The 24769-nt window shown below is 41.0% G+C and overlaps 1 protein-coding gene across 3 annotated transcripts; it reads right to left on the reverse strand.

Annotated features, from left to right (window-relative positions):
- Positions 1–548: 548 nt before the first annotated feature.
- Positions 549–24742, reverse strand: utp3 (UTP3 small subunit processome component). Of its 3 annotated transcripts, none has more exons than XM_041206247.1 (16): positions 24720–24742; positions 23153–23246; positions 17866–17922; positions 16710–16766; positions 15643–15742; positions 14879–14953; positions 13374–13495; positions 11157–11309; positions 8917–8988; positions 8780–8820; positions 7622–7718; positions 6952–7131; positions 6210–6331; positions 3558–3624; positions 2792–2899; positions 549–836 (listed from the first exon to the last, which is right to left on the reverse strand). In XM_041206247.1, the coding sequence occupies exons 4-16, from the start codon at positions 16743–16745 to the stop codon at positions 747–749; spliced, it is 1263 nt and encodes a 420-aa protein (XP_041062181.1). In that variant the 5' UTR covers positions 16746–16766; positions 17866–17922; positions 23153–23246; positions 24720–24742; the 3' UTR covers positions 549–746. The 3 variants fall into 3 exon arrangements, with proteins under 3 accessions (XP_041062181.1, XP_041062180.1, XP_041062179.1); XM_041206246.1 differs by lacking the exon at positions 24720–24742 and adding an exon at positions 23999–24063; XM_041206245.1 differs by lacking the exon at positions 24720–24742 and adding an exon at positions 23889–23992.
- Between the last annotated feature and the right edge of the window lie 27 nt (positions 24743–24769).

A 24769-nucleotide genomic window follows, 5' to 3' on the forward strand; every position in this document is an offset into this window, starting at 1 on the left:
ACTCCACAAACTCACTCACAGCACATCATTGAAGCTTAAGCAAGAACAGCCACAGGTAGAAATTATTATACAATGTGAAGGATAGTAAACAGTAATTGACTGGCATCTTTCTCCTTTACCTCCTCAAATAGCTGCCAGGAAATGTAATAATGTCTCCAATTTTCTTAGGAATGCCCCTTATTCTGTAGCACAGTACATTTACAAACCAATGACACATTCATACTTTGCAAACAATGTGCACTTCACTCTTGCAGCATTCTGAACGGAGGGGAATATTATTCAGCTCAGCAGCAACAATTAAACAGAACACAATGCAAAGTCTGGAAACTGCCCTGTTGCAAACACTTAACACACACATACATATTAAACTTTGCCATCTATTTTGATGGTGTTAACCAGTTTAAAAAAATGGGTTCATGCCTCCATTAAAACAGCAGATTGAAAATTGATACAAAAAAAGTGTACTTACACTATCAATGCAATTTCTAGGCTGCAGCTCCTAATGTAGTGAGCATTATATATAAGGGAATTGTATGCCATCCATAATGTAGGTGTAAATATATTTTAATAGCCTGTAATTACAAGCCCCATGAGTCCACTTATCAATACATCTGCTTTATCAATAAATCATAAGCACAGTAAAAATGTACAAATTATTTATTGAACTCTATAAGTATATCACAAAGAGGCAGAGTGGGTACGCCCCTGGCTTCCAAGTTGCAGATGTTTGACAGGAGGCAGCAAGATCACTGAAGCTTGGTGCTCTTCTTAACTCCGGCACGGATACCAGACAGCTCACCGCCATATCGATGTTCCTCTCTACGGACTTCACGTACCTGTAAAATTAAAACCTCTCATTGAGTGATGTAAACAAACTGTGGCATTAGGCTTAAGGGAGAAATCTCAACACAAAGAAACATATTGAGGCATATGTGCAATTACATTTTGGGGGAAATATGAAAGAATAGCCCATTTTGAGGTAACTATATTACCAAGGTAGGATGAAGGTATGAGTCAATTCCAAATATGGATTCAGTATAAATATCCACTCTTAGGTGATCCTCAAACGTTTCATCCAGAATAGGATCATTAGGGGAAGCTCTTTTCTCTTGGTTCTTCAGAGTCTCCCACATGAATACTGGGCCATAGTTTGTTATAACACTCTCAGTTATTTATGCATTAAATTATACTGCATTTCAGAAAAGGAGCAAATGCAGAGTTAAATGCAAATATCTAAACGTCGCAGTCCGAGTGGCACCGGTAGCGTTGTGAAAATGGCATCTTCCCTTTAGTCTTCCAGATTTTATTTGGAACTTGCTGAACTTTCCCCATTATTCTCACCACGGAAAGTTGAGGCTCATCATAACAGGTATATGTACCTTTTTAATTATGTGATAAGTATTAATGATTGCTAATCAATCTTTCCGGCATGAAAAGTAACAAATGGGTCATTCCTTCAGGTTTTGAATTTTCAGAGATTTTAAAAATATCAAACTTTAAAGTCATTCTTTTTCTTGCTGTTATTTTTTCTTTGTAAATCCAATCTCTCCTTCCCTGTCCATTTCTCTTTCTACACCTCATTTACATGGAATTCACTCCTTTACTTCACCCTGCTTCTGAGCCCTTCCTGTGTTTAATTCCCAATCTTTAAAATCTCATTGGCTAATGAGATACCCTGTTCAATCAGGTCCCAAATGTACATGTTCTCTCACTGTGCTGTTAATAGCTTGCACTTTCAGCAATTCTGCAGGCAAACATTTTTTGAGCTGAAGAATGCAGGGGAAAGTCTAACTAACAATAGTCATCTTTAAACAGTAAATTCTGACCCATTGTGTTCCATTGAGCTAGGAAGTTCTGTCCCATGCACTTTACCTAATGCTCTTATAACCCTCCCCCATACCCCCAGCCAACAGTTTTTTTATATATTCATTCATGGTATGTGGGCGTCACTGGCTAGGCCAGCATTTACTGCCCATCCCTAATTGCCCTTGAGAAAGGGGTGGTGAGTTGCCTTTTTGAACTGCTGCAGTCCATATAGTCTGTGACTATAACTAATCTTTTAATTTGTACGGCTTTAGTAAGATGTGTCTTGAGCCTTTTCAAGTATAATTAATTCAATTTTTAGTGCCTCTTTGCATAGCTTAACTGGAATTGAGCCCTTATCAATTAAGTTGTCCCATGATCTACCATCTCCAAGGGAAATTTCTAGAAGGGCCAGGGGAGCTATTTTTGGAGTTTAGAAGCGTAAGGGATGATTTGATTGAAGTATACAAGATCCTGAATGGCCTTGACAAGGTGGACGTCAAAAGGATGTTTCCTCTTGTGGGCGAGTCCAGAACTGTGGGGCAGTTTTAAAATTAGGAATCACCCTTTTAGAGATGTGGAGAAATTTTTTCTCGAGGGTTGTGTGATTTTGGAACTCTGCCTCAGAAGGTGGTGATGGAAGCGGGTCATTGAATATTTTTAAGGCAGAGGTAGATATATTCTTGTTAGACAAGGGAATCAAAGGTTATTGGGGTTAGATGGCAATGTGGAAATCGAAACACAAGATGATGAGCCATGATCTTACTGATTGGTGAAGCAGGCTCGAGGGGCTGAATGGTCTACTCCTATTTCTTATATTCTGATCTTAGTTGCTTAAGGATGTCTGACATCTCTCCTGTTGGTAAGCAGCAGCTGAGACACTCCCACAGCCAGACTTAAATTGTTTTTGAAATGTGTTAATGACCCTTATTATTTAAATAAAAATAAATTCTCAATAACTCAACTACTAAGAGTGTCCTTCACTTACCTGGCCCTTTCTTCGTATTTTAGCACGTCTGAATTTCTCTCGGTGCTTCACTCGGGGATTACGATCAATCTTCTTCCTCCTGGGCGTGAGACCTTTATTCTTAGCGATCTGTAGAGAATCATACAGAGTTTGAGAAGCATCCAGAGACAATTTTGATTGACAAAATCTTTGTAACCAAATACTGTGAATTGAAAAGTTCAGTGGGCATATTCCTCAACTAAAGATTAAGATGTGTTTCAGATTTTATGTTCCACACAGAAGCACGTAAAAGACCTGAAATGTGAATGTGATCAGTACATTTATACCATCCAGTACCACAGTTTTCTGTATCAAAGTCCTATTAAATTGCATGCAAATGTTAATCTGTTCGTTGTGATCTTGGATTCTCCACTTGGGAAGCTCAAATCCAACTGGGCAGTTGTAAAACAATGGGGTTCCCTCCGACAAGGAACAAAGAGGAAACAAATTAGCCCTGAAGTGATATTTGCTCACTAACATAGTATGTTAAACAGCAGCAAAAACTGAGCTGTGTACTGACTGCCCAATTACATTTTTGGTTGGTAGAGATTTAAGATTGTAAATGTTCTTTTTAAATTGAATAATAAATCCTCATCAATATGACCTCAAGGAAGCAGGGGGAAAAAAAGCTAAATTTTGAGTTTTTCAAAGCACCATAGCTTTAGATGTATCCAGGAAAAAAGGTTAAAAACACAGCTCTAAAGTAGATAAATAATAAACTATGATATGTTAGAATCAAGATAGAAACCTGGTACGTGATCTTTCTCTTTCCATCTGGACCAAGCACTTCCTTTACCACAGCACTGTCCTCATTGCTGAAATACAAAATCCAATGTTACTGCATTTGAATACATCAACATTTCATTTACAAAAATAATGGTGCTGTGATATTGGGGGTGGGGGGGGTAGGGAGAGACGTAGAGGAGTGGAAGAAATAGGAGATGGGGGAAATTTTAGCTATCTGGGGTCAAGTCAGTATTAGAAGAAACTAGCATGACCAGATTATTTCCCAAATTAATTACCTGTTCTTCACCCCATTCCCCAAAAGGTGCTGCTTCTGGAATTTACTTTAGTTTTTCCGAACAGTTGTTTCTTCATGTTTGAGTCCAGGCAGTAAATCACAGCAGATTATTTGATAGAGATGTGGAAAGAGGCCACAATTGAGTCCAATCCTGCTCCTCAACCCACATTCAAAAATATTCCAGCTGGGGTCACTGCAAAGTGGCAAGGACCAGAAACACCGACAAGCCAGAAACCTCCATTTGAAGGGGAACTAAACCCTGTTATGGCAAATTCATGGCCAATTTACATTCCTGTTTCTCAAGCCTTTTATCTGATGTGGCTGATTTTTTTTTTGTCTCCTCATTGCTCCAGTGACACTAAATCCAGTTGTTGTATCCCTAATGTATCCTTGCCAGAGAATCAAACCAGGGAATTATAGAAGAATTACAAAATGGAAGTAGGCCATTCAGCCCAACCAGTTCATTTGGATCTTTAGTACTACTGCGATAGTAAGATAAATGTCATGTGTACACCCCAGTGCCATCTCTCTTTATTTGCCTTTCCTTCAACCACCTCTCACCTATTCTTAAATATTGACATGGTCTTCATCAATCACAAACTCAGTTGTGAGATTCTGGATTGCAGTGTAAAAAAATTTCCTCCTGTTTCTAGTCTGAAATCTTACATTGAAGGGTCTAGAACAGGGATTGACAGCCTCGTTTCACCTAAATTGCCTACAATAAAAACTATTGGGAGCGACAAAGTCGAATATTCGACGTTTCTAAACCAAATATTTGGCAAATTGTCAAGTGTCTCTGGCGGAATGCATAATTTGAATAAGTAATGAATTCAATACATGCACTATATTTGTGTCAATAGAAAGAGAAACCAAAAGTAGACTTAAGTAGAATTATTGCTTTTAAAACTTTTCTTAAACTATAATTTTGTCAGCAGTCATCTTTAAAACAGACTCTAACTTAAGATGCATAAAATTAAGACATGTTCTTTGGCTATTGATTCTCATGGTTAAAAAGAAGTTTCTAATAGCACATTCAGAATAATTCATCTCAGCTATAATGGTCACAATCAGAAAACCTGTTCCTTGAAGCAAAGACCATATCTATAACCCCTACAGCCACTCAAACTGGTTTATTTAGAGCACAATGTTTTTTGTTAAATAATCAATTGAAACCATATGCAGCGTAATGATTAGCTCCTAATTCCAAAAAATAAAAACATGACTCTTACTTTTCTTGACTTAATTTTCTCTTTTTAGGCTTTTTCATATTAATGCGATACAACTGGAAAAGGTTAGGAGCTGCAAATGAGATGTTGAGGAGCAACATGTGGTTCCAGAGCTGCAGTGTGCAGATCCCTGATTTAGAACCAGCAGACATCAATCATATAAACCAGTTCCTATCTAATCTCTCCCACCCCTTCATAATTTGAAACAACTGCATCAAATCACCACTTACATCTCCTCTGTTCTTGCAAAAACAATCCAATTTTTCAAAATCTTTTCATATTTGGATTTCCTCATACCAGGCAGAATCCCAGCAAATCTGTACTGTACCCTCTCTACATCCTTCTATAGTGCACAGCCCAAAATTGCACACACTGTTCCAATTGAGATCTTACTATGGCTTTATATAAATTTACCATTACAACACAAACTAAATAACATGCAACTTTCACAATAAAATCCAATATTACATTTGCTTTCATTATGACCTTTTCCACTTGAGATGCTGCTTTTAATGTCTTGTGAACATGAACCCCCAAATTACTCCGCTCACCCACATCAGCCATAATTTCCCTCACTAGTTTTTTTAAAAGACGTACCACTTCACATCTACTGATGTTGAATTCCATCTCCCACTTTTTTGACCATTCCCTTATCTCATCAAGGTCCCTTTGGTCCTGAGAATTACTTGCTATACCACCCATTTTAATATTGTCTGCAAATTTGGATACCACTCCCACTAGAACAGAATGCTGTGAGGCACTGTTACTGACTTCTAATCACACTTGAGAAACTGCCCTTAGTTCCTTCACTCAATTCCCTCTGTTCTAATTTAAGTTGTTACCCTTCCTGTAATCCCATATCCCCTATTCTCCAATATCCCACATGGTAGCTTGTCAAAACCTTTCTGAGTGCCCATGCACATTACTGCATTGCTCCTCCACCATATCATATCTTCCCACCCCCAAGGCAGCTAATTTTTTAAGATACATATGAATTAATGCATGATGCCTCTCCCCACTAAATAAATTATCAATTTACATGCTGTGCAGAGCACACAAGATAGCCATTCTCCTGATTAGAGGGGACACAATCTAGGTCATGTTTTAAAAACACAATAATACACATGCATACTCATGTATAAATAATCAGCACCTGTTCAGTTGAGCTTGCTTTCTCTTGTGTGTCAGCCTCTCCTCCATTTCCTTATAATATTGGAATGCTGCTTCTTCATCCGCATCAGATTCGGAGTCCCCAGAGACTTCCTGATCAGTGACCTGCATCAAAACATTAGTCCTGTAAACTTAACGTGTGGAAAGGTAGAAAATCGCACTCAGTGAGCCAAATATACCCATTCATAGCATCGATTAGAGAAAGAGATCCCCGTATTAACATCTAACTCCCCAAAGCATTGAACAAAATCCAAGTCAAATCTCTTCTACTTTCATGTTATTTTCCTAACTAGACTTGCTTTGATGTAGTGCAGTTAAGGGTTGTTTTGTGCTCCACTGTCTGGTGTCAACATAGATGGAGTGTGTACACTGTACACTTTTGCGTAACTTACTCCCTGGGGCAAAAGAGAAAGTGAAAAATAGGCTTGAAGGATAATTAACATGAGCTGGGAAAACTTTTGAATTAAAGTTTCTAATTATTAAATCCAACCCAAGTATAAGAAGAACTGAAAGGAACAGATTCAGTCCATCAAAGCTCACCATAAACCTCACATTTCAGCTTCAATATTAAGCTTGTATGAATATAGTGATCACAACTCTTGACATAGCTCAGCGTCACTGTCATGTCCACACTTTTTATACTCGACACAACTAGCAACATCAGTTCACCCCATGAAATCTGGATTCTGTCCCTACTAACCTAAGGAAAGTCTCCTACATCTCACCTTTTCTTCTGCCCTTTGTTCAGCTTTAGCTTGTTTGCTCAATTGATTCTGGGCTTTCTTCACCTCGGAGGCGAGTTGATCTTTTTCCGCAACTGATCCATGCTCTTGACTAACCGGGTTCAAAAGCTGTTGGATTTCAGGTGACAGCTTCTCACCTACTCCAACCAAGTCATTGATCAGCTGCAAGAAGAAAACACATTCGTCACTTGCAAGAAAAGAGGAGAAATCTGCACAAGTTGTGTTTAAACTCAGGCATTTTTTTAAAGCTGGGAACCACCTACCCCAAACCACTGGGGCTTTACTGCCCAGTGAATAATGTACTTCAATGATAAAAGCAAAAAACTCAGCAGCTCTGACAGCATCTGCAGAGAGGAATACAGTTAACATTTCGAGTCCGTATGACTCTTCAACAGAACTAATGTACTTCAATAAGTTTGATGCTGGTTTGGGTGGGTGGGGGATGGAGGGGGGAGGTTGCAGGAGCACGTAGGAAAGAATAAAACAAACCAGAGGGAAGCATTCTTATGTTAATCTTTTTCGCTGCATAATAACTAGATTTTGAATGACAAACAGAAACATGAGCGCAGACTGTCCCTGTGGTCTTAACCATGGGTAGGGAAAGATGCAAGGAAAACTAGACCCTGGTGCAGTTAAACCAGGTAATACTCACATTTCTGTAGGTGAGCAGTCTCTCAATTACTGGGTGATTGTGCACTGGGATCCGCTTTGCCTTCAGTATCAGGTAAAAACTAATGTTTGTGCAGTAGCTATAGATGAGAACAAGAAAATTATAAACAATGTTTGAAAGTTTAAACAAAAAGCAGTGAGGAAAATTTTAGAGATGTGAGACAAAAGAATTTAAAACAAAGAGAGCAGCGGTAGACCATTCAGCCCATTGAACCTTCTTCACCATTCAATATGATCATGGCTGATTCAATTCCACTTTTTCACCTGCTCCCCATAATCCCTCGATTCCTTGAGACATCAAAAATCTGTCAATCTCAGCCTTAAATCTATTCAACGATGGAATATCCACAACCTCTGATGTAGAGAATTACAAAGTTTCACAAACCCTTTGAGAGAAGAAATTCCCCCTCATCTCAGTCTTAAATGGCAGACCCCTTACTTTTAAACTGTATCCCCTAGTTCTATGAGGGGAAAACATTCTTTCTGCATCTACTCTGTCAAGCCCGCTCAGGACCTTGTGTTTCAATAAAATCACCTCTCATTCTTTTAAATTCCCGAAAATATAGACCCAATTTACTTAACCTCTCATCATAGGACAATCCTCTCATCCCAGAGACCCATTGGAAGTGCAAATTATTCTCAATGTACAGCACATCCCACCCCTGTATAGTAAATGGAATATATATTTCTCAAGCATAATACAAGAAATACCCATATTCCCTCAGTGGTTATTTCACGATGACAGGCTCCCTATTCTATAGTATGTTGCTGGCGTTTCCGTGGTGCTAAAGTCCAACATTTTCAACAATATCATATAACATTTTAGCAGATAACCAATGAGCAGTAACCAAGGAAGTAAAGCACAAACAAACAAGAAAACTTGTACACTGCTTTTGCCCCTTCCCATCAAACGCACAAAAGGTCAAAGGACACACCCAAACACATCGTGAACACGAGCATTGAGAACACATGTCTGTCCATTATTCATTATTATTTACTAATGAAAAATGCAATTAGCCACATATGGAGACTAGTGGCTAACAGATTGGATGCCCTACATTTAAAGCCTCTGCATAGTCTCCCAGCTGATCACTTTCTGGAAAGGTTACAGACTCGCCAAGGTACTATCAAAGAAACCTACTTCAAATACAGGTGGTACTTGGTCTGCACATAGTTGGCACCCTGTGAATAAAGAGAACAATTATTACAATACACTCCCGACAGCCTGAAAACTCAATCTCCACCCTGCCACAAATAGTTATTTTGTTCCTATCGTACCTTCCCTGCAGGTATTTTCCCACTCTGCACCATCTCCATCAGTGGATGCAGCTCATCCCTCAATTCTGCAAGCTGCAAGAGATAAATCAGAAACAAATGTACTGCTTCTCAGAGGAACTTATCAGCAATGGTTTTAAAATCACTCCACAATCCTAACAAGCAGCAAGCATCTAAGACAGGAATGTTCAAGCTTTGTCTTCCTAAGCAGCTTATAAAAGAGGAAGATTTCTATAGTTAAAAGTCTCACATCTTCCTGCAAAAGTGAAGAGAAATCCAGGCAACTGTACTACCAAAGCATAATTTCACATTTCCGAATTGTGGCAACTGATGAAAAGAGACAGTCAACCTCCAGGTTTGCATCTTATCCAGGGTGCATTTTGGATATTTTTTTTTCAAAAAACTTAAACTATTCTGGAAAGTCGATGTTTGTAAAAGTGTATGGATTGAAATGTGACCCCAAATCTGTGCTTTCCTGAAAATTGAATTGATACGAATTGGAATGCGTCAAAGACAGTTGGCCTGAATTCACATCAACACACTAAAGTGCTCTGGAAATCCTCACCAGAAAAGGACAGTCCCATTCCCAACTATGATCAACTTACCCTTATTTACCAAATGAGGACCTCACCACCACCTTCTAAAGGGCAATTAGAGATGGGCAACAAATGCTGGCCTTGCCATCCCGAGAACAAATAAAAAACTCAGTTGCTCCACAACTTCTGGCATTTTCTTTAAAACCAATTTTACTGTACTTCAGATTTATTTATTTTTAAATCCTTTTTACCATATATACTTTTGTAAATGTCACGTTTTTGAGACCAACTTTTAGGCAAACAGTAGGGAGTCGACATATATACAAGTAATATTTGAGAGGTTGAAATCATTTTGCGCCAGGGACAGCAGAGCGTGTGTGACATGGCAGCTGCCATTTTGAAGCAGTTTCTCCCCGAGACTCACTCTCACTTCACCACGCCCCCACCCGACTCTCTCTCCCCTCACTCTCCCTTTGCCGTGCCCCCGCCCTACTCTCTCTCTCCACGCTGCCCCCCCACCCGACTCTCTCTCTCCACTCCATGCCCCTGCCCGAATCACACTCACTCCACGCCATGCCCCTGCCCGACTATCCCTCTCCACGCCATTCCCCCCACCCGACTCTCTCTCTCTCTCTCCGCTCCATGCCCCTGCCCGAATCACACTCTCTCCACACCATGCCCCTACCCGGCTATATCTCCACGCTGATCTCCTGCCCAACACACTCTCCCAATGCCGTGCCCGACTACCTCTCAAAGCTGTGCCTTGGCCTGACTCTCACCGTTTGCTGCTTCCCTGCTCAGCTCTCCCACTCGCACCTCCTTTTGCTCACTTCCTCCCTCTCACTGCCCCTCCTGAGCTCTCATTCATAACGCAGGTTCAGGAGAGAAAGCGAAAAGTGAGAGAGCTGCAGCAAATAGAAAGAATTAGGTATTTTTGGTCAAAAGCCGGGGGTCGCCTTATGTGAGATAAATGAAAAATTAAGGATTTTTTGGACGAAAGTCAGGGGTTGCCTTATACATGAGATCGACTATTACTCAACTATATACAACAACATCCGGAAACATAGAAACTAGGAGGAGTAGGCCATTCGGCCCTTTTTTGAGCCTGCTCCACCATTCAATATCATGGCTGATCTTCTATCTCAACACCATGTTCCCACTTTCTCTCCATACCCCTTGATGCCCCTAATATGCAAAAAATTATCAATTTCTTTCTTGAATATACTCAGTGACCCGGCCTCCAGAGCCCTTATGTGGTGGAGAATTCCACAGGTTCACCACCCTCTTGAGTGAAGAAATTTTTCCTCATCTCAGTCCTAAATGGCCTGCCCCATTACCTGAGACTGTGGCCCCTGGTTCTAGACTCCCCAACCAGGGGAAACATCCTCCCTGCATACAATCTGTGTAGCCCTGTTAGAATTTTATAAGTTTCAATCAGATCCCCCTCTCTTCTAAACTCTTCTAAGTTCTTCTAAACTCCATTGAATACAGGCACAGTTGAACCAATCTCTCCTCATACAACTGTCCTGCCATCCCAGTATCAGCCTTGTGAACCTTCGCTGAACTCCCTCTATGGCAAATATATCCTTTCTTAGCTAGTGAGACCAAAACTGCATGCAATACTCCAGGTGTGGTCTCACTGCAGTAAGACATCCCTACTTCTGAACTCAGACTCAAAAACAGATAAATAAACTCAGAGCGGCTAACCTTCGCTTTGAAGTCCTGAATGAGTTCCAGAAGCTCTGGTGACTCTTTCTTCAGCAGTTTCATCTGTTCTTTATGGGACATTTTCTTCAAATCCTTTTTGATTTTCAGATCCTTTTCTGGCTCTCTCTCAGCCTCCTGTTCCTGGGCAAATGCCTGCAACAAGAACACACAGAATCAGAATCACAGTGCAGAAGAGGCCTTTCGGCCCATCGAGTCTGCACTGACATGTGAGAAACACCTGACCTACCTACCTAATCCCATTTACCAGCACTTGGCCTATAGCCTTGAAATGTTATGTCGTGCCAAGTGCTCATCCAGGTACTTTTTAAAGGGTGTGAGGCAACCCGCCTCCACCACCCTCCCAGGCAGTGCACTCCAGACCGTCACCACCCTCTGGGTAAAAACTCCTGAAATTAACAAATCTTCCCCTCTGCCCTTCCAGAAAACTTGCCTCCTTTGAAATACAGTCTCAGGAGTGCTGGCAGCTCTCAGGATATCTCACCCAATTGCTCATTCTTCACGTGTATGTGTGTTGGCAGGATAACTTCTCACCTGATATTCATACAAAACTTGTGACATGGATAGTAATCAGGAAAAGGAATCATGGTCAATTGCCTATACAAAACAGGCACTGAGCAGAATTATAGACTCCCAAGCGATTAAGATCAGTTGATGGGAGGGGGGGGGAAAAAAACTTCAGATTTAAAGAATGAATGCCCTTCCTTTTGGGGACTCGCATCACAAATCCAGCACTATCAATAGAAATGGTGTCTCCTCTAGTCAGAGGTATAGAGTTTTGCTGGGATTTACAGACAAGTGCAGCTGAGAAAATGGAGGGTTGAAGATCCCTTTTAGATAGTTACTTAAGGCTCTCAGAGAGGCAAGTTTGTGGAATTGTATTCTGGCTCTCAGTAGTATGAGTTTACAGTGCAAAATTCAAGTAACGCTGTAATACTATTATTTATTTTACATGGATTAAGATTAGATTTCTCAATTTTAGGAACAGCACTCAAATACCATGAAAAGGGTGCAAGACAATACTGAACTGACCTAGCTGCTACATAAAGGTTGTGCTTCAGACACAGTGTGGATTTAAAACACATAAGCCAATCTCCTGCACATCCATCTCCCTGGGTGGCTAAATGCTGCCTAGGACCACTTTGACAAAGTGTGATGCATCCCTTACTTTCAGAGAGAGCTTAAAAATATAATTAATAACGGGAAGATTAAATTATTTATTTATATAATGAATCCAAATCCCCGAAGCCAAGCAATAGCGTAATTTGCTGAGTTTAAGGTGATTAGTCTGCCATTCAGTCAATAAAGGGGACACTCCTCAGTAATGTGCAGCATTGTTGGGGAGAAAACCTGCATTCTCTGTGACTGGTGGTGAAAAGACAACCAAGGGTTACTGGAGCTCAATAATCCATTGAATAGGAGAGTGATGGGGACCTCAATATTATAACCAAGATAGGGCATAAGATGCACCAAACAGACACCACGCAACTTCTTTCAGGAGATTGTGGAAGGGGTGGTGGAAGAGGGAAAATTATTCCAGACTGCTCCGATACCCAAACCAATGACTGTCTGAAAAGGGACACGGGAGCAAATATTGACTCATCAGGTCAACCAGTAGCCAGTCTTACACTTAGACCCTGATGACAACGCTATCGAGCATAAACCCATAAACGGCTTTTAAATACAATGAATGAGGATTGCAAAGCATTCTGTGAATATGAGAATGACACATCTCACATTATAATAGTCTGAGCTATCTTCTTTCCCCATCCCTCTCCTTCTACTGACTTTTTGGCAGGTAGTACAGGCAGTTGCAGAGATTAATTCAGGGAAGCATTCCATCTCGCCATTATTTTCTAAAAATCAGTTCGACCAGAACAAATCACATCTGCCCATGTGGGTCAACGCAGAGCAAAGACATGGAACAAAGTTGATATTAAGCAAGCATTGCAAAGGCAGATGAAAGTCGAGTCCTAATGGAAGTGTGCCCTAAATCCAATGGCATGGAAGACAGAAAGCAGGAAGTCTGGATCAACACTTTTTAATTAATAAAAACTTAGTACAGAAACATACCAGAGATGCCTATTTGTCAAACATTACTTCAATTAAGTCAAAAATTTTCCTTCAATGCAACTTGACTTTACGTACTGAATCTGTTGCTAATACCGCTTTCACACCTCAACCTGAGCTGGTGGTTACCTGAATAAGGTCAAGTCCAAAGTCATCCTCTGTGAGATTCTCAGCCAAACGTTTCTGAATATTCAAAGCCTCTTGTTCCTCCTCCTCAGCTTCTGCCAGTGCCTCTGCCTGGCCCTTACCACCTGCACGTGTGTAAACAACCAGAAACTGAGAATCTAATCATGGTATGGGGAGAAAGCAGGAGCAGGCTATTGGGTTGGATGATCAGCCATGATCATAATGAATGGGGGAGCAGGCTCAAAGGGCTGAATGGCCTACTCCTGCTCCCAGTTTCCATGATAAATTCCTACACCTCCCTGATTTAACTAGTAAATATTGATCAGGATGGTGAAGTACAAATTGGAAAATGCAAGATTATCATTTTCCAGCTGAAGTTCTCATGTAAAAAGGGAGAGGTTACCTTGATGCAAAGCTCAATATAACGCACCACATTTCAGCTGTGCCACTATGATAAAAAGGTATTTGGTATCAGCTGCTTTCACACAGCTCCCAGGATCACTAGTGGAGAATGCAAACAAGTCATGCATTGCTCGAATGTCACCCAGAGTCAAGAGGGACTTCAAGCAAAAATAAATTCATTGATCCAGACATCCCCAAGTTCAACATCTATTGCTTCCAAAGGGCTGGATGTGAGAAAATCTGCAAATCAGATCCAACATGTAGTATCGCCAGAGACGTAAAGAATGACAGTGGGCACTTGTGGCTGCAGCTTAGTGTGCTAAAGGAGATTCTCATTGCAGTTTATTTAAGATGCACAGCACTAGACAGTTGCAGATGAAGCTCCTTTGTCACACTTGATTCCATCTTTCCAAAATACCAAGCCTAGTGTCTCACTGAGATTCCAATGTCCAAGCATCTACCTTTTAAAAAGCACAGCCCAAACATGGAAACTTCCTGGGAATGTGAAAGTACAGGATTCCTACTGAACAATAACTTAACAGCTCCAGAAGTAAGAGGAGGATAATGGGCTGAATGAGGGTAGAGAATGTAACACTAAAACATGCAAGGGGAATGTGAAGAACTGAGCACATCTGCATTGAATCCATTGTGCTACTGGACATGGGAATGTGTTCCCATTTGTTGAAATTTTCCAAAACACACATCACCAATACAGAGTCTGACTCCATTCTCACCAGTGCTCTTACAAACCACCTTGTGGCATATTCCAAGAAAAGAGCAGAAACCAGCCTCGGGACATCAGAATGAGTACAGTCCAGTATAACTCAGCTCACAGAGAACAGCTGCGACTTCAGTATTGTCAGTTCTGATGAGGGGTATGCCAACCAAAACATGAACCCATTTTCGCTTTCTGGTGATAACTGATCTATTATATGTTTCCTATTTTTAATTCTTAAAGTGGAGAGAAGCTCTCTGTCAGTACGTGCGACAAAAATCAAAAATTTGTCTGTAAAGAACAGGTTTATGATTCTATTACGTGCAACGCATGGGGGAAATCTTTCCCTCCTTGTTGAAGCTGGTTCAGGATGGAAAATTACTACACTTACGTGGAAGCTCGTCGACATAGTCTGTATTGTAATATGCTGCTTTCTTCTGGCCCCAGGCCAAATCATTGGGGAGGCCTGTAAAACAAAAACCATGTGAAGCAAACATACACCTTACTGTAAAATCAAATAATTCAGCACTTGCAGCAGAACAGTTTCTGATGTTTTATCAGAGACAATTTTAAGCAGGGGTGCATACTTCATCAGATGGTTCATAAACACAGAATAAGAAATCAGTTAAAAAAAAAGTTCCAGAATTTATAAGGCAAGATAACTTTGTAGGGTTTATTAAAAAGTAACTTGAGATGGATGGAGCAGCTGGTACTACTTAGTCAATGAGAAATGGGAATATCAATCGCACTCCTTAGTTAAGAATCTGTTCCTTAAAAGAGCAGCCAAACAGGGTAAATGGCATCTTGTTCAAAGTTAGATGGATTATGGTACTTCAGTTCAATTTACCTCTTGTATTGCAGAATGCCATTCCTACCAGAGGTCACTACAGCACCTCCCTACAGAGCTCCATCAAAGTTAGTTCTGGGGTGCTGATGAGGAGTATAAAACTGAGTGCACTCTTATCCTGTATACTGTGGCACTAAGGTCCTGGAATAATTCATCAAACCCCTCCCTGCAATCGCACAGGATTTTTCTTCATTGGAGTTCATCTCACCCGAAGGAATTTCAGAATGTGGAGGTGGAAAGCGATTGATGAGTTTTGCTGAAACTGGATACATCATTTCAAATCTGCTGCATTGCAGCAGTACACTTACCAGCCTCCAATTTGCCCTCAAGGTCACTATCCATGTCAACATCTTCCTCATCTTCATCTTCCTCCTCAGAGTCAGGAATCTCCAAGGGCATCACCTCTTCCTGTTTAAGGACAAAGTAGATCAAATGGCAAATTTTAGGGGAAAAATGCTAATTGGTTAATTGCCACTATTAACTTCTACCTTAATGCATGTATGCCACATAATAATCCAAGGGGAATGAAGATGAAGGTACTAATTCACTGGAAACAGTAACAATCAACATAAGGACCCATGGCAAGCTTTCTCTTAATTCACACCTAATGAAGAGGCAAGTCCTACAGTGCAAGACAATACCAGAGCTGAAATGTGTAGGGACAGAAGGTGAGGTAAATCCAGTAGCGACATAAAAATTCTGATACAGCTGAGAGGAAGGAAAAATTATAGAAGGGCCTGCCCAACTGCCCCAGGAAACTGGAGCATTCTTGTACGATTTAGGTGGGCTTGACAAATAGTAGTGGTACTACCTCAGGTGCTCCAAGGAGTTCCACTAACTGTCATTCTGAACATCAATAACTCACAGAACAGGAAATTCAACTGGACCATCTAACAGAATGGAGGATTTCACAGATGTAAGTATTCGCTGATCACGGACAAAAAGAAGCATCTCCCAGACTTGCCCTGTGTGGGCATGTCCATATTTCATACCAGCTGTGGCTCAGTTGATGGCACTCTCTCCTGGATTAGAAGGCCACTCCAGAGACTCGAGGACAGAATCTAGTCTGATGCTTCCATAGAGTAGGGACAGAGTATTACATTGTCAGAGGTGCCGTCTTTCAGATGTAATGTTAAACCAAAACCCTCTCTGACCTCTCAGGTGGACGTACAAGGTCACATGCAAAACAGATTTGTTCAGTATCATAGTGAAATTTGTGGGAATGTCATTGGCTGTAAGTCTGGAGGTTGTGAAAGTATGTGTATGTGTGTGTGAGAGAGAGACCAGTGAATTGAGAAACAAATGAAGATTTTTTGAGAGCTGTTACATCCTCCCTAGGATTCAGTGTCAGTTCAGTAGAGTTGGTCACACCCACCTCATCCTCAGAGTCTTCATTCGCACTATCCAGCATGACTCCATCAGCCAGCAGCTTCTGTAACACAAAATGCCACCATCAACACTGACAACAAGGATGATTCAGGTTTACAAAGTCTGCAACAGACAGTATCAACATGCTAATACAGGTCGAGTATCCTTTATCTGAAACCCTTGGGGCCAAATGTGTATCGGTATTCAGATATCTTTGGATGTGACATAGCTACCATATATACGGTAGGCCTAGGCCTATTTACATTACAACAACCTATGCCTAGGCTAGCTACTGTCTCGGGTCACAGACTTCCCACGCAAAAAGTTGGGTCAAGTTGGCGAAGTTCCTGTCGGCTTGGGTCACAGGTTTTGGAGGCGGGGAGAGGTGGAAGGAGGCAGCGGGGGTAGTTGGGGGCTGGGGGAGTCCCATGTGGTGGTGAGTGGTTGGGCGTGGGGGTAGAGGCAGTCCCCTGGGGTGTTCGGGGGTGTGGGGAGAGTCCTGTGGTGGAGGCCAATGTGGTCTGTACAATAGTTACCCAGAAGCTAGAAGTGGTTTTAATTCTTCTAACTTCGGGTAAATATTGATGTAAAATTGCAATTTTTGGATGGTTCATACTGCATCTTTGGGGTAGTCCACGTATTACAACATCCTGAAGCTCGGAAGTTACGGCCCATTGTTTCATTTTGGAAAATTGTTAACAATGCATATATCTAATCACAGAACATAATATGTGCATCTATCTATGTATAAAAAATCTGATTTCTGAGCACACTGTCTCCTAAACTATACTTCCTGCTGTTACATGTTAGTCATTTTTCAGTCAATCATCTTATAAAAGATTCTTATTTGTCATACCTTAACTACATCCTTCTTCCAGTAGTGCCACTTTAGTAATTTGGCTTTGCAGGTCCAAGCTTGTAGAAAAATTCCTATATCCTAACTATTCTCCAAATTCCAATTTTTGCTATTAAATAGGTTACAGCAGAACTTCAATTATTGTTCCTCCAGCCTCTTAACTGTGCTTCATCAGCAGATTACCCTTGTCTCGACTCCCCATGAGCAATACCATGGGAGATCAACTAACATACAACTGCACATCTGTTAGTAAAATACACTTTTCTTGACTGCAGAGTTACAGTCATGAACAATACCTCAAACTCACCTGGAGCTTCTTTTCATGAAATTCATCCACGTCATCGTTAAAATATTCTGAAGAGTTCTACAAGGGGAAGAAAGGAAATAAGTCAAACAGAATGGCTCCAGCCCCGCATTCCACTTCATTGTCACAACTGCATGTATGGTAGGTTAACATCTATCCACCCTCAATGTGGCGACCAATTGGCTAGCAGCACAGTACTGACCATGCCAAGTTCAGAGGTGGCTGATAATTTGAAATACCAGTCCAGCAAAACATACTATGCAATCACACACCTGAGGAATTTTCTTAATTATTTAACTGATTCAGGTCTCTAAGATATCTTTTGTCCTCCCAGTTTCCTCGGTTTTTCAAGCAAACACAGCGCAGAGAGTGGCAGAGGCTTCATTTTGAAAACAAACACCGAGAGCGGTGAAACTTCGTTTTAAGAGTGGGGGGAATTCATTTTAAAAAGAGCGAGAGAATGCCAATCTGTGGCCAAATTCTGAGAAAAAGCAAAGGGCGACATCACACTAAAACAGGTAAGTGATTGGGTGGTATTTTTTTCATTTATCTTCTGAAAATTGCATAATTTATTAGCAATCCTTAAGGTTTTATTGAATAGCAAGGCTTACAAGCAGTAGTAAAGCTTATTAGTAGTAGTAACGCTTATTAATTATAAAATAAGAAAAAATAAACTAACACATAATAAAGATGGCAAGGCAGATGGCTGTATTATGAGAGAGGATGTGGACACCAGCGTGACCCATGGCAAGAATGTCTGCAGTAAGTGTCTATCGGTTGAGAGACACCAGTTCAGAGTTAATGAGCTGCAGTTTGAGCTTCGGACACTACGACACATCAGAGAGGGGGAAGTTACCTGGACCACTTTGTTCCAGAAGGTAGTCACACCCCTTAGGATACGGTCTTCTGATTTGGTCAGTGGTCAGGGACGGGAAGGTATGACTGCACATGAGGCAGTTAAGGGGGTCGAGAAGGTAGAAGTGGAGAAGCCTCAGCCCTTGCAAGGTGGATGAGCAAACTGACCAAGGCACTGTGGTGCAGGATACCATTCAAGTGGCGGGGAGTAAATAGGAATGTAGTGGTAGTAGAGGATAATATAGTCAGGGGGATAGACTCACTTCCCTGTAGCCAAGAGCAAGAGTCCATAAGGCTGTTTTGCCTGCCTGGTGCCAGGGTTCAGGACATCGGCTCGGGACTGGACAGAAACTTGCAGTGGGAGAGGGAGGATCCAGTTGTTGTGGTCATGTGGGTACGAATGACATAGATATGACTAGAAAAGAGGTTCTACTTAGGGAGTATGAGCAGCTAGGGGCTAAATTAAAAAGCAGAACCTCAAAGATAATAATCTCTGGATTATTATCTGAGCCTTGAGTGAATTGCATAGAGTAAATAAGATTAGATAGATGAATGTATGGCTCAAAGACTGGTGTGGGAGAAATGGGTTTCGATTCATGGGGCACTGGCACTAGTACTGGGGAAAGCTGGGATGGTCTTCACTTGAACAAGGTTTAAATATTTTGGCGAAGTGTATAACTAGGATGGTGGAGAGGGCTTTAAACTAAATAATTGGGGGTGGGAAAGGATCAAGTGAGAGGTGATGTGGTAAATTAAAGGGAAATGACAAAACAATGATTTGGGTAATAATAATAGTGTGGCAGGAAGGGACAGAACACAAATTCAAGAGTGCAACCAGGAGATAAGGCCAGAGGTTGCAAAAATGGTAAAAAGACAGAGTTAAAGACTTTGCAACGGTGCGCAGCATTTGTAACAAAATGGATAAATTATTAGCACAGATAGAAATAAATATGAGTTGATAACCATTATAAAGAGATGGTTGAAAGGTGACCAAAGCTGGGACCTGAATATTCAAGGGTATTTGACATTTTGGAATGACAGGAAGCTAGGAAAAGGTAGTGGGGTAGCTCTGTTAATAAAGGATGACATTAGTACTGTATAAATGCAAGTTGTTATCCCAGACAACCTTGCGTCTTCAATCAATATCACTGGTTATTTATCCTCCTGCGGTTTGTGGGATGATGCTAGTGCAGAATGGCTGCTGTATATTTTGCAAGTATTTTTGTCCCCTACTACCAAAGACACACCTTTGTTAAGATGGACAAGTTAATAATCTACTGCCAACTATCCATTCACAACCAGTGTTTTATTAAAAAGGCTTAGCATAAATTCCTTTTTTGGACCCGACGCCTTTTAATAAAACCAAGGGCCCCTTATGCTTTAACAGCTTTCGCAATTTGTCCTGCCATCTACAAAGATTTGTGTACATTCCCCCAGGTTGCTGTGTTCCTGCAACCCCTTTAAAATTGTATCATTTAGATAATAGGGCCTCTTGTTATTCCTGTCAAAAAGTATCACTGCATAGTTCTCTGCATTTAATTTCATCTTCCATGTGTTTGTCCAGTTCACCAGTCCATATCCTCGGAGTCTGATAATATCCTACTGATTGTTTACTAAATTCCTTAGTTTTACAAACATATGAACAAGGATCAGGAGTAGGCCATTTGGACCCTCGAGCCTGCTCTACAATTTAATAAGATCACGGTTGTTCTGATAGTAATGTCAAATCTGTATCCCAACTACCCTCAATCGCCCCCTTTGCTTACCAAGAATCTATCCACCTCTGCCTTAAAAATATTCAAAGACTCTGCTTCCACTGCCTTTTCGGGAAGACAATTCCAAAGACTCAAAACCCTCAGAAAAAGTTTTACCTCATCTCAGTTTTAAATGGGTGGCCCCTTATTTTTAAACAGTGACCCCTAGTTCTAGATTCTCCCACAAAAGGAAGCATCCTCTCCACATCCACCCTGTCAGGGCCCCTCAGGATCTTATACGTTTCAATCAATTTGCTTCTTACTCTTCTAAACTCCAGTGGATACAAGCCTAGCCTGTCCAACTTTTCCTCATAAGAAAACTCGCCCACTCCAGGTATTAGTCTGGTAAATCTCCTCTGAACTGCTTCCAACGTATTTACATCCTGCCTTAAATAAGGTGACCAATACTGTACACAGTACACCAGATGTAGTGCTCTGTACAACTGAAGCATAATCCCCACACTCTTGTGTTTAGTTCCCCTCGGGATAATTGATAACATTCTATTAGCTTTCCTAATTACTTGCTGTACCTGCATACCAGCCTTTTGCAATTCATGCACTAAGACACCCAGATCCCTTACATCCTCTCATCATTTAGATAATATGCTTCTCTTTTATTCTTCCTGTCAAAGTGGACAATTTCACATTTTCCCACATTATACTCCATTTGCCAGATTTTTGCCCACTCACTTAACCTATCTATGTCCCCTTGTGTCCTTATGTCCTCTTCACAACTTACTTTGCTAGCTATCTTTGTGTCCTCAGCAAATTTTGCAACCATCCCAACATCCAAGTCATTTATATAAATTGTAAACAGGTGAGGTCCCAGCACTGATCCCTGTGGCACACCACTCGTTATGTCTTGCCAACCTGAAAAAGACCCATTTATGCCTACTATCTGCTTCTTGTTAGTCAGCCAATCTTCTATGCATGCCAATATGTTACCCCCTATACCAAGAGCTTTGATTTTCCACAATAACCTCTGATATGGCACTTTATCAAATGCCTTCTGGAAATCTAAGTATAGTACATCCACCGGTTCCCTTTTATCCACAGTACTTGTTACTTCCTCAAAGAACTCCAACAAGTGAGTTAAATATGATTTCCCTTTCACAAAACCATGTTGACTCTGTCTGATTATCTTGTGCCTGCTATAGCTTCTTTAATAATAGCTTCTAACATTTTCCTATGACAGATGTTAAGCCAACTGGCCTGTAGTCTTCCACTTTTAGTCTCCCTCTGTTTTTGAATAATAGTTACATTTGCTACCTTCCAATCTAATGGGACCTTCCCTGAATCTAGGAAGTTTCCAAAAATTAAAACCAATGCATCAACTATCTCACATTCCCCTGTTTTCCATTATCAATTCTCCGGACTCACTTTCTATAGGACTAACACTCACTATGTAAACTTGTTTCTTTTTAAGATATTTATAGAAACTCTTATTATCTGTTTTTATATTTCTGGCTATCTTTCTCTCATACCCTAATTTTTCCCTTTGCTGCTCCTTATATTCTGTCAAATCTTCTGGCCTTCCACCTATCTTTGCACAATTATATACTTTTTCTTTAAGTTTGATGCTATCTTTAACCTTTCTAATTAAACATGGATGGCGTATCCTTCCCTTGGACTTTTGTGTCATCTGCAAACATTGAAAGTAATGGATCCAATGCCAATCCTTGGGGAACATCATGGCATACTACAACTACAACAACACCTTGTATTTATATAGTAAAATGTCCAAAGGTGCTTCAGAGCGGTGTAATCAGAGAGAAATTGACAAGGAATTACAGGGAGTTTAGGGTAGATGACCAAAGGTTTAGTCAAAGAAGTAGATTTTAAGGAGCACTTGAAAAGCAGGGAAGAGAGGTAGAGACACAGAGAGGTTTAAGGGTGAAATTTCAGAGCTAAGGGCTCAGGCAGCTGAAAGCATAGCCACCAATCTTGTAATAATTAAAATTGGGGATGCTCAAGTGGTCAGAATTGGAGGAGTGCAGATATTTGAACATTGTAGGTCTGGAGGAACTTACAGAAATAGGGAGGGGAGAGACCATGAAGGGATTTTAAAAACAAAAAGAATTTTAAAATCGAGGCATTGCTTAATTGGGGGACAAATGAAGGTCAGCGAGTATGGCTTGGGGTGGGGGGGGGGGGGGGGGGGAGAGAATGCGGTGGTATGGATGAGGGGTACTTAGTGAGAGTTAGGACACAGTCAGCAATTTTGGATGGCCTCAAGTTTACAAGTAGAAAGTGGGAAAACCAGGCTTAACAGTGATCGATTAGTCAAGTCTAGAGGTTACAAAGAGATATTGGTGAGGGCTTCAGCAGCAAATGAACTGAGGCAGAGGCAGAGGCAGAGTCAGACAATTTTACATAGGTGGAAATAGACAGTCTTGGTAATTGCACGACCTTTCACCACTGCTCTCTGCCTCTTAACAAATTTCATATCCACACCAATACTGTTCCTTTAATCCCATGGGCTTTAATTTTGCTAACAAGTTTTTTGTGGTAGTCAAAGGTCTTTGAAAGTCTATAAGTATATCAATTGCTTTGCTGTCATGAAGCATTTCCATTACAGTTCTTCTATATACCTGCAGGATTTTAAGTCATCAATTCAAACTACTAAAATACAAACCCTCCCAAAAGCACTTAAGAAATATGCTCATCCTTTTCATACTCACAATATTTGGATTTGGCAATTTGCTGTATGTCTGAGGATCATCGCTGTCATCCTCTATCTGCTGCTGTTGCTTGGGCTTTTTCCTACTGGATCCCCTTTAAGGTAGACATCAATTTAAAAGTAAGGTCACAGGCATCAATTGTTTCTCTCTCTCCAAAGGTGCTGCCAGACCAGCTGAGTATTTCCAGCATTTTCTGTTTCAATTTAAAAATAAACCCATAGACAGCTCCAACATTTGTGGATTTATGAATACAGACTAATGTACATCATCTTCTTATTCCCAAGTGTGAAGACACTGCTGGAGAAACTAGTCGGATTTGCATTTTTCCATATTTATACGGTTCTGCGGAATTTTCTGATTAGACACATAGAATAAGCATTCACGAACCAGGTGTAAAAACTCATTACAGAATAAAGCCCCTGTAGTCTTCTGAATATCAAATAAGGAAGTGTGTGTGTGTTGTGAAGCCCTCACATTGGAAACTACTAGACTGACTACCTGAAACTCATTTCACTGATAATCTTAACTATCGGCGGTCAGGGCACTTTCATCAGTCTGAGCTGGATGAATGCGTGCCCTTTTCCTGAGAGAGAAAGGTTAAAGTTTCACGCCGTTCATTTACAGCTGGAAACAACAACAGCTCCGAGTCTAACACCCGATAACAAACGGACTCGAAGTAAAGTAAGCATCGGAGCAGCGGAAAAGCTGTCTCCCTTCCCGTCAACAGCTCACTCACCCAGTATTCCCCAACCTTTCTCCCCTACCCCAGCTCCCGGCCTTTCTCCTTTCCCTCTTCCCAGCTCCCATTCCCAGGCCGCTTATCCCAGTTACCAGCCTATTTCTCACCGCCGGCTCCGCATGGTCACTAAAGGCAACAAACATCGACAGCTCCCTCCCTTTAACACACCGGATAACAACATCGGCGAAATATAAGTTCCCCCCTTGCGCCAGTGATGAGTTCACTTACTGGTCTTAAAGGAAGGGCCAACAGCTTGAAATGTCAATTGTTTTTTTTTTTGCTTGGATGCTGCTTAACACACTGAGTGATCCCATATTTTGTCTGTTTTTACTTTCGGATTTAGAGTATCTTCAATATTTTGCTTTGTGTTCATTCGCTTACCCGGAATCTTTCTCTAGCCGGACAACTTCCGGTATGCGGAGGACTATTTCATTGCAACTGACGGGGGAGGAACGGTCTCACTTACGCTCTATTTCAGAGAGCATAAGCCATCTACTTTCATACTGAAAGTGAAAATAGTTTTTTATTTTTGATATTTATGTAATTTAATGTTAAGGTGAGGATATTTTGAGTTTTTCATCCATTTGAAAAGGATCCAGTTGATGTGGTTTTCCCCTCAATAGTTTGAGTGGACTGTACTGGCTGCCTGGTAACTGGGGGAGTCGCTGAGGCTCAGTTGTTGTTGCTTTGTCCACAATGTGCAGGTTATATAAACGCGGATATATTATAGGCGGTGACTGCATTGCACCTATCAGCAGTGCATCCAAGAGGGGAATTTTCTCCCATATTGAGTTTGAAAGCTGTTAAGCTGCTTACACACACACACACCCACAAATGCAGTCCTAGCTGTAGGTTCTTTGCTCCTCACTCTTCAGCCT

The sequence above is a fragment of the Carcharodon carcharias genome, chromosome 15 (genome assembly GCF_017639515.1).
Source record: "Carcharodon carcharias isolate sCarCar2 chromosome 15, sCarCar2.pri, whole genome shotgun sequence".
Classification (NCBI taxonomy): domain Eukaryota; kingdom Metazoa; phylum Chordata; class Chondrichthyes; order Lamniformes; family Lamnidae; genus Carcharodon; species Carcharodon carcharias.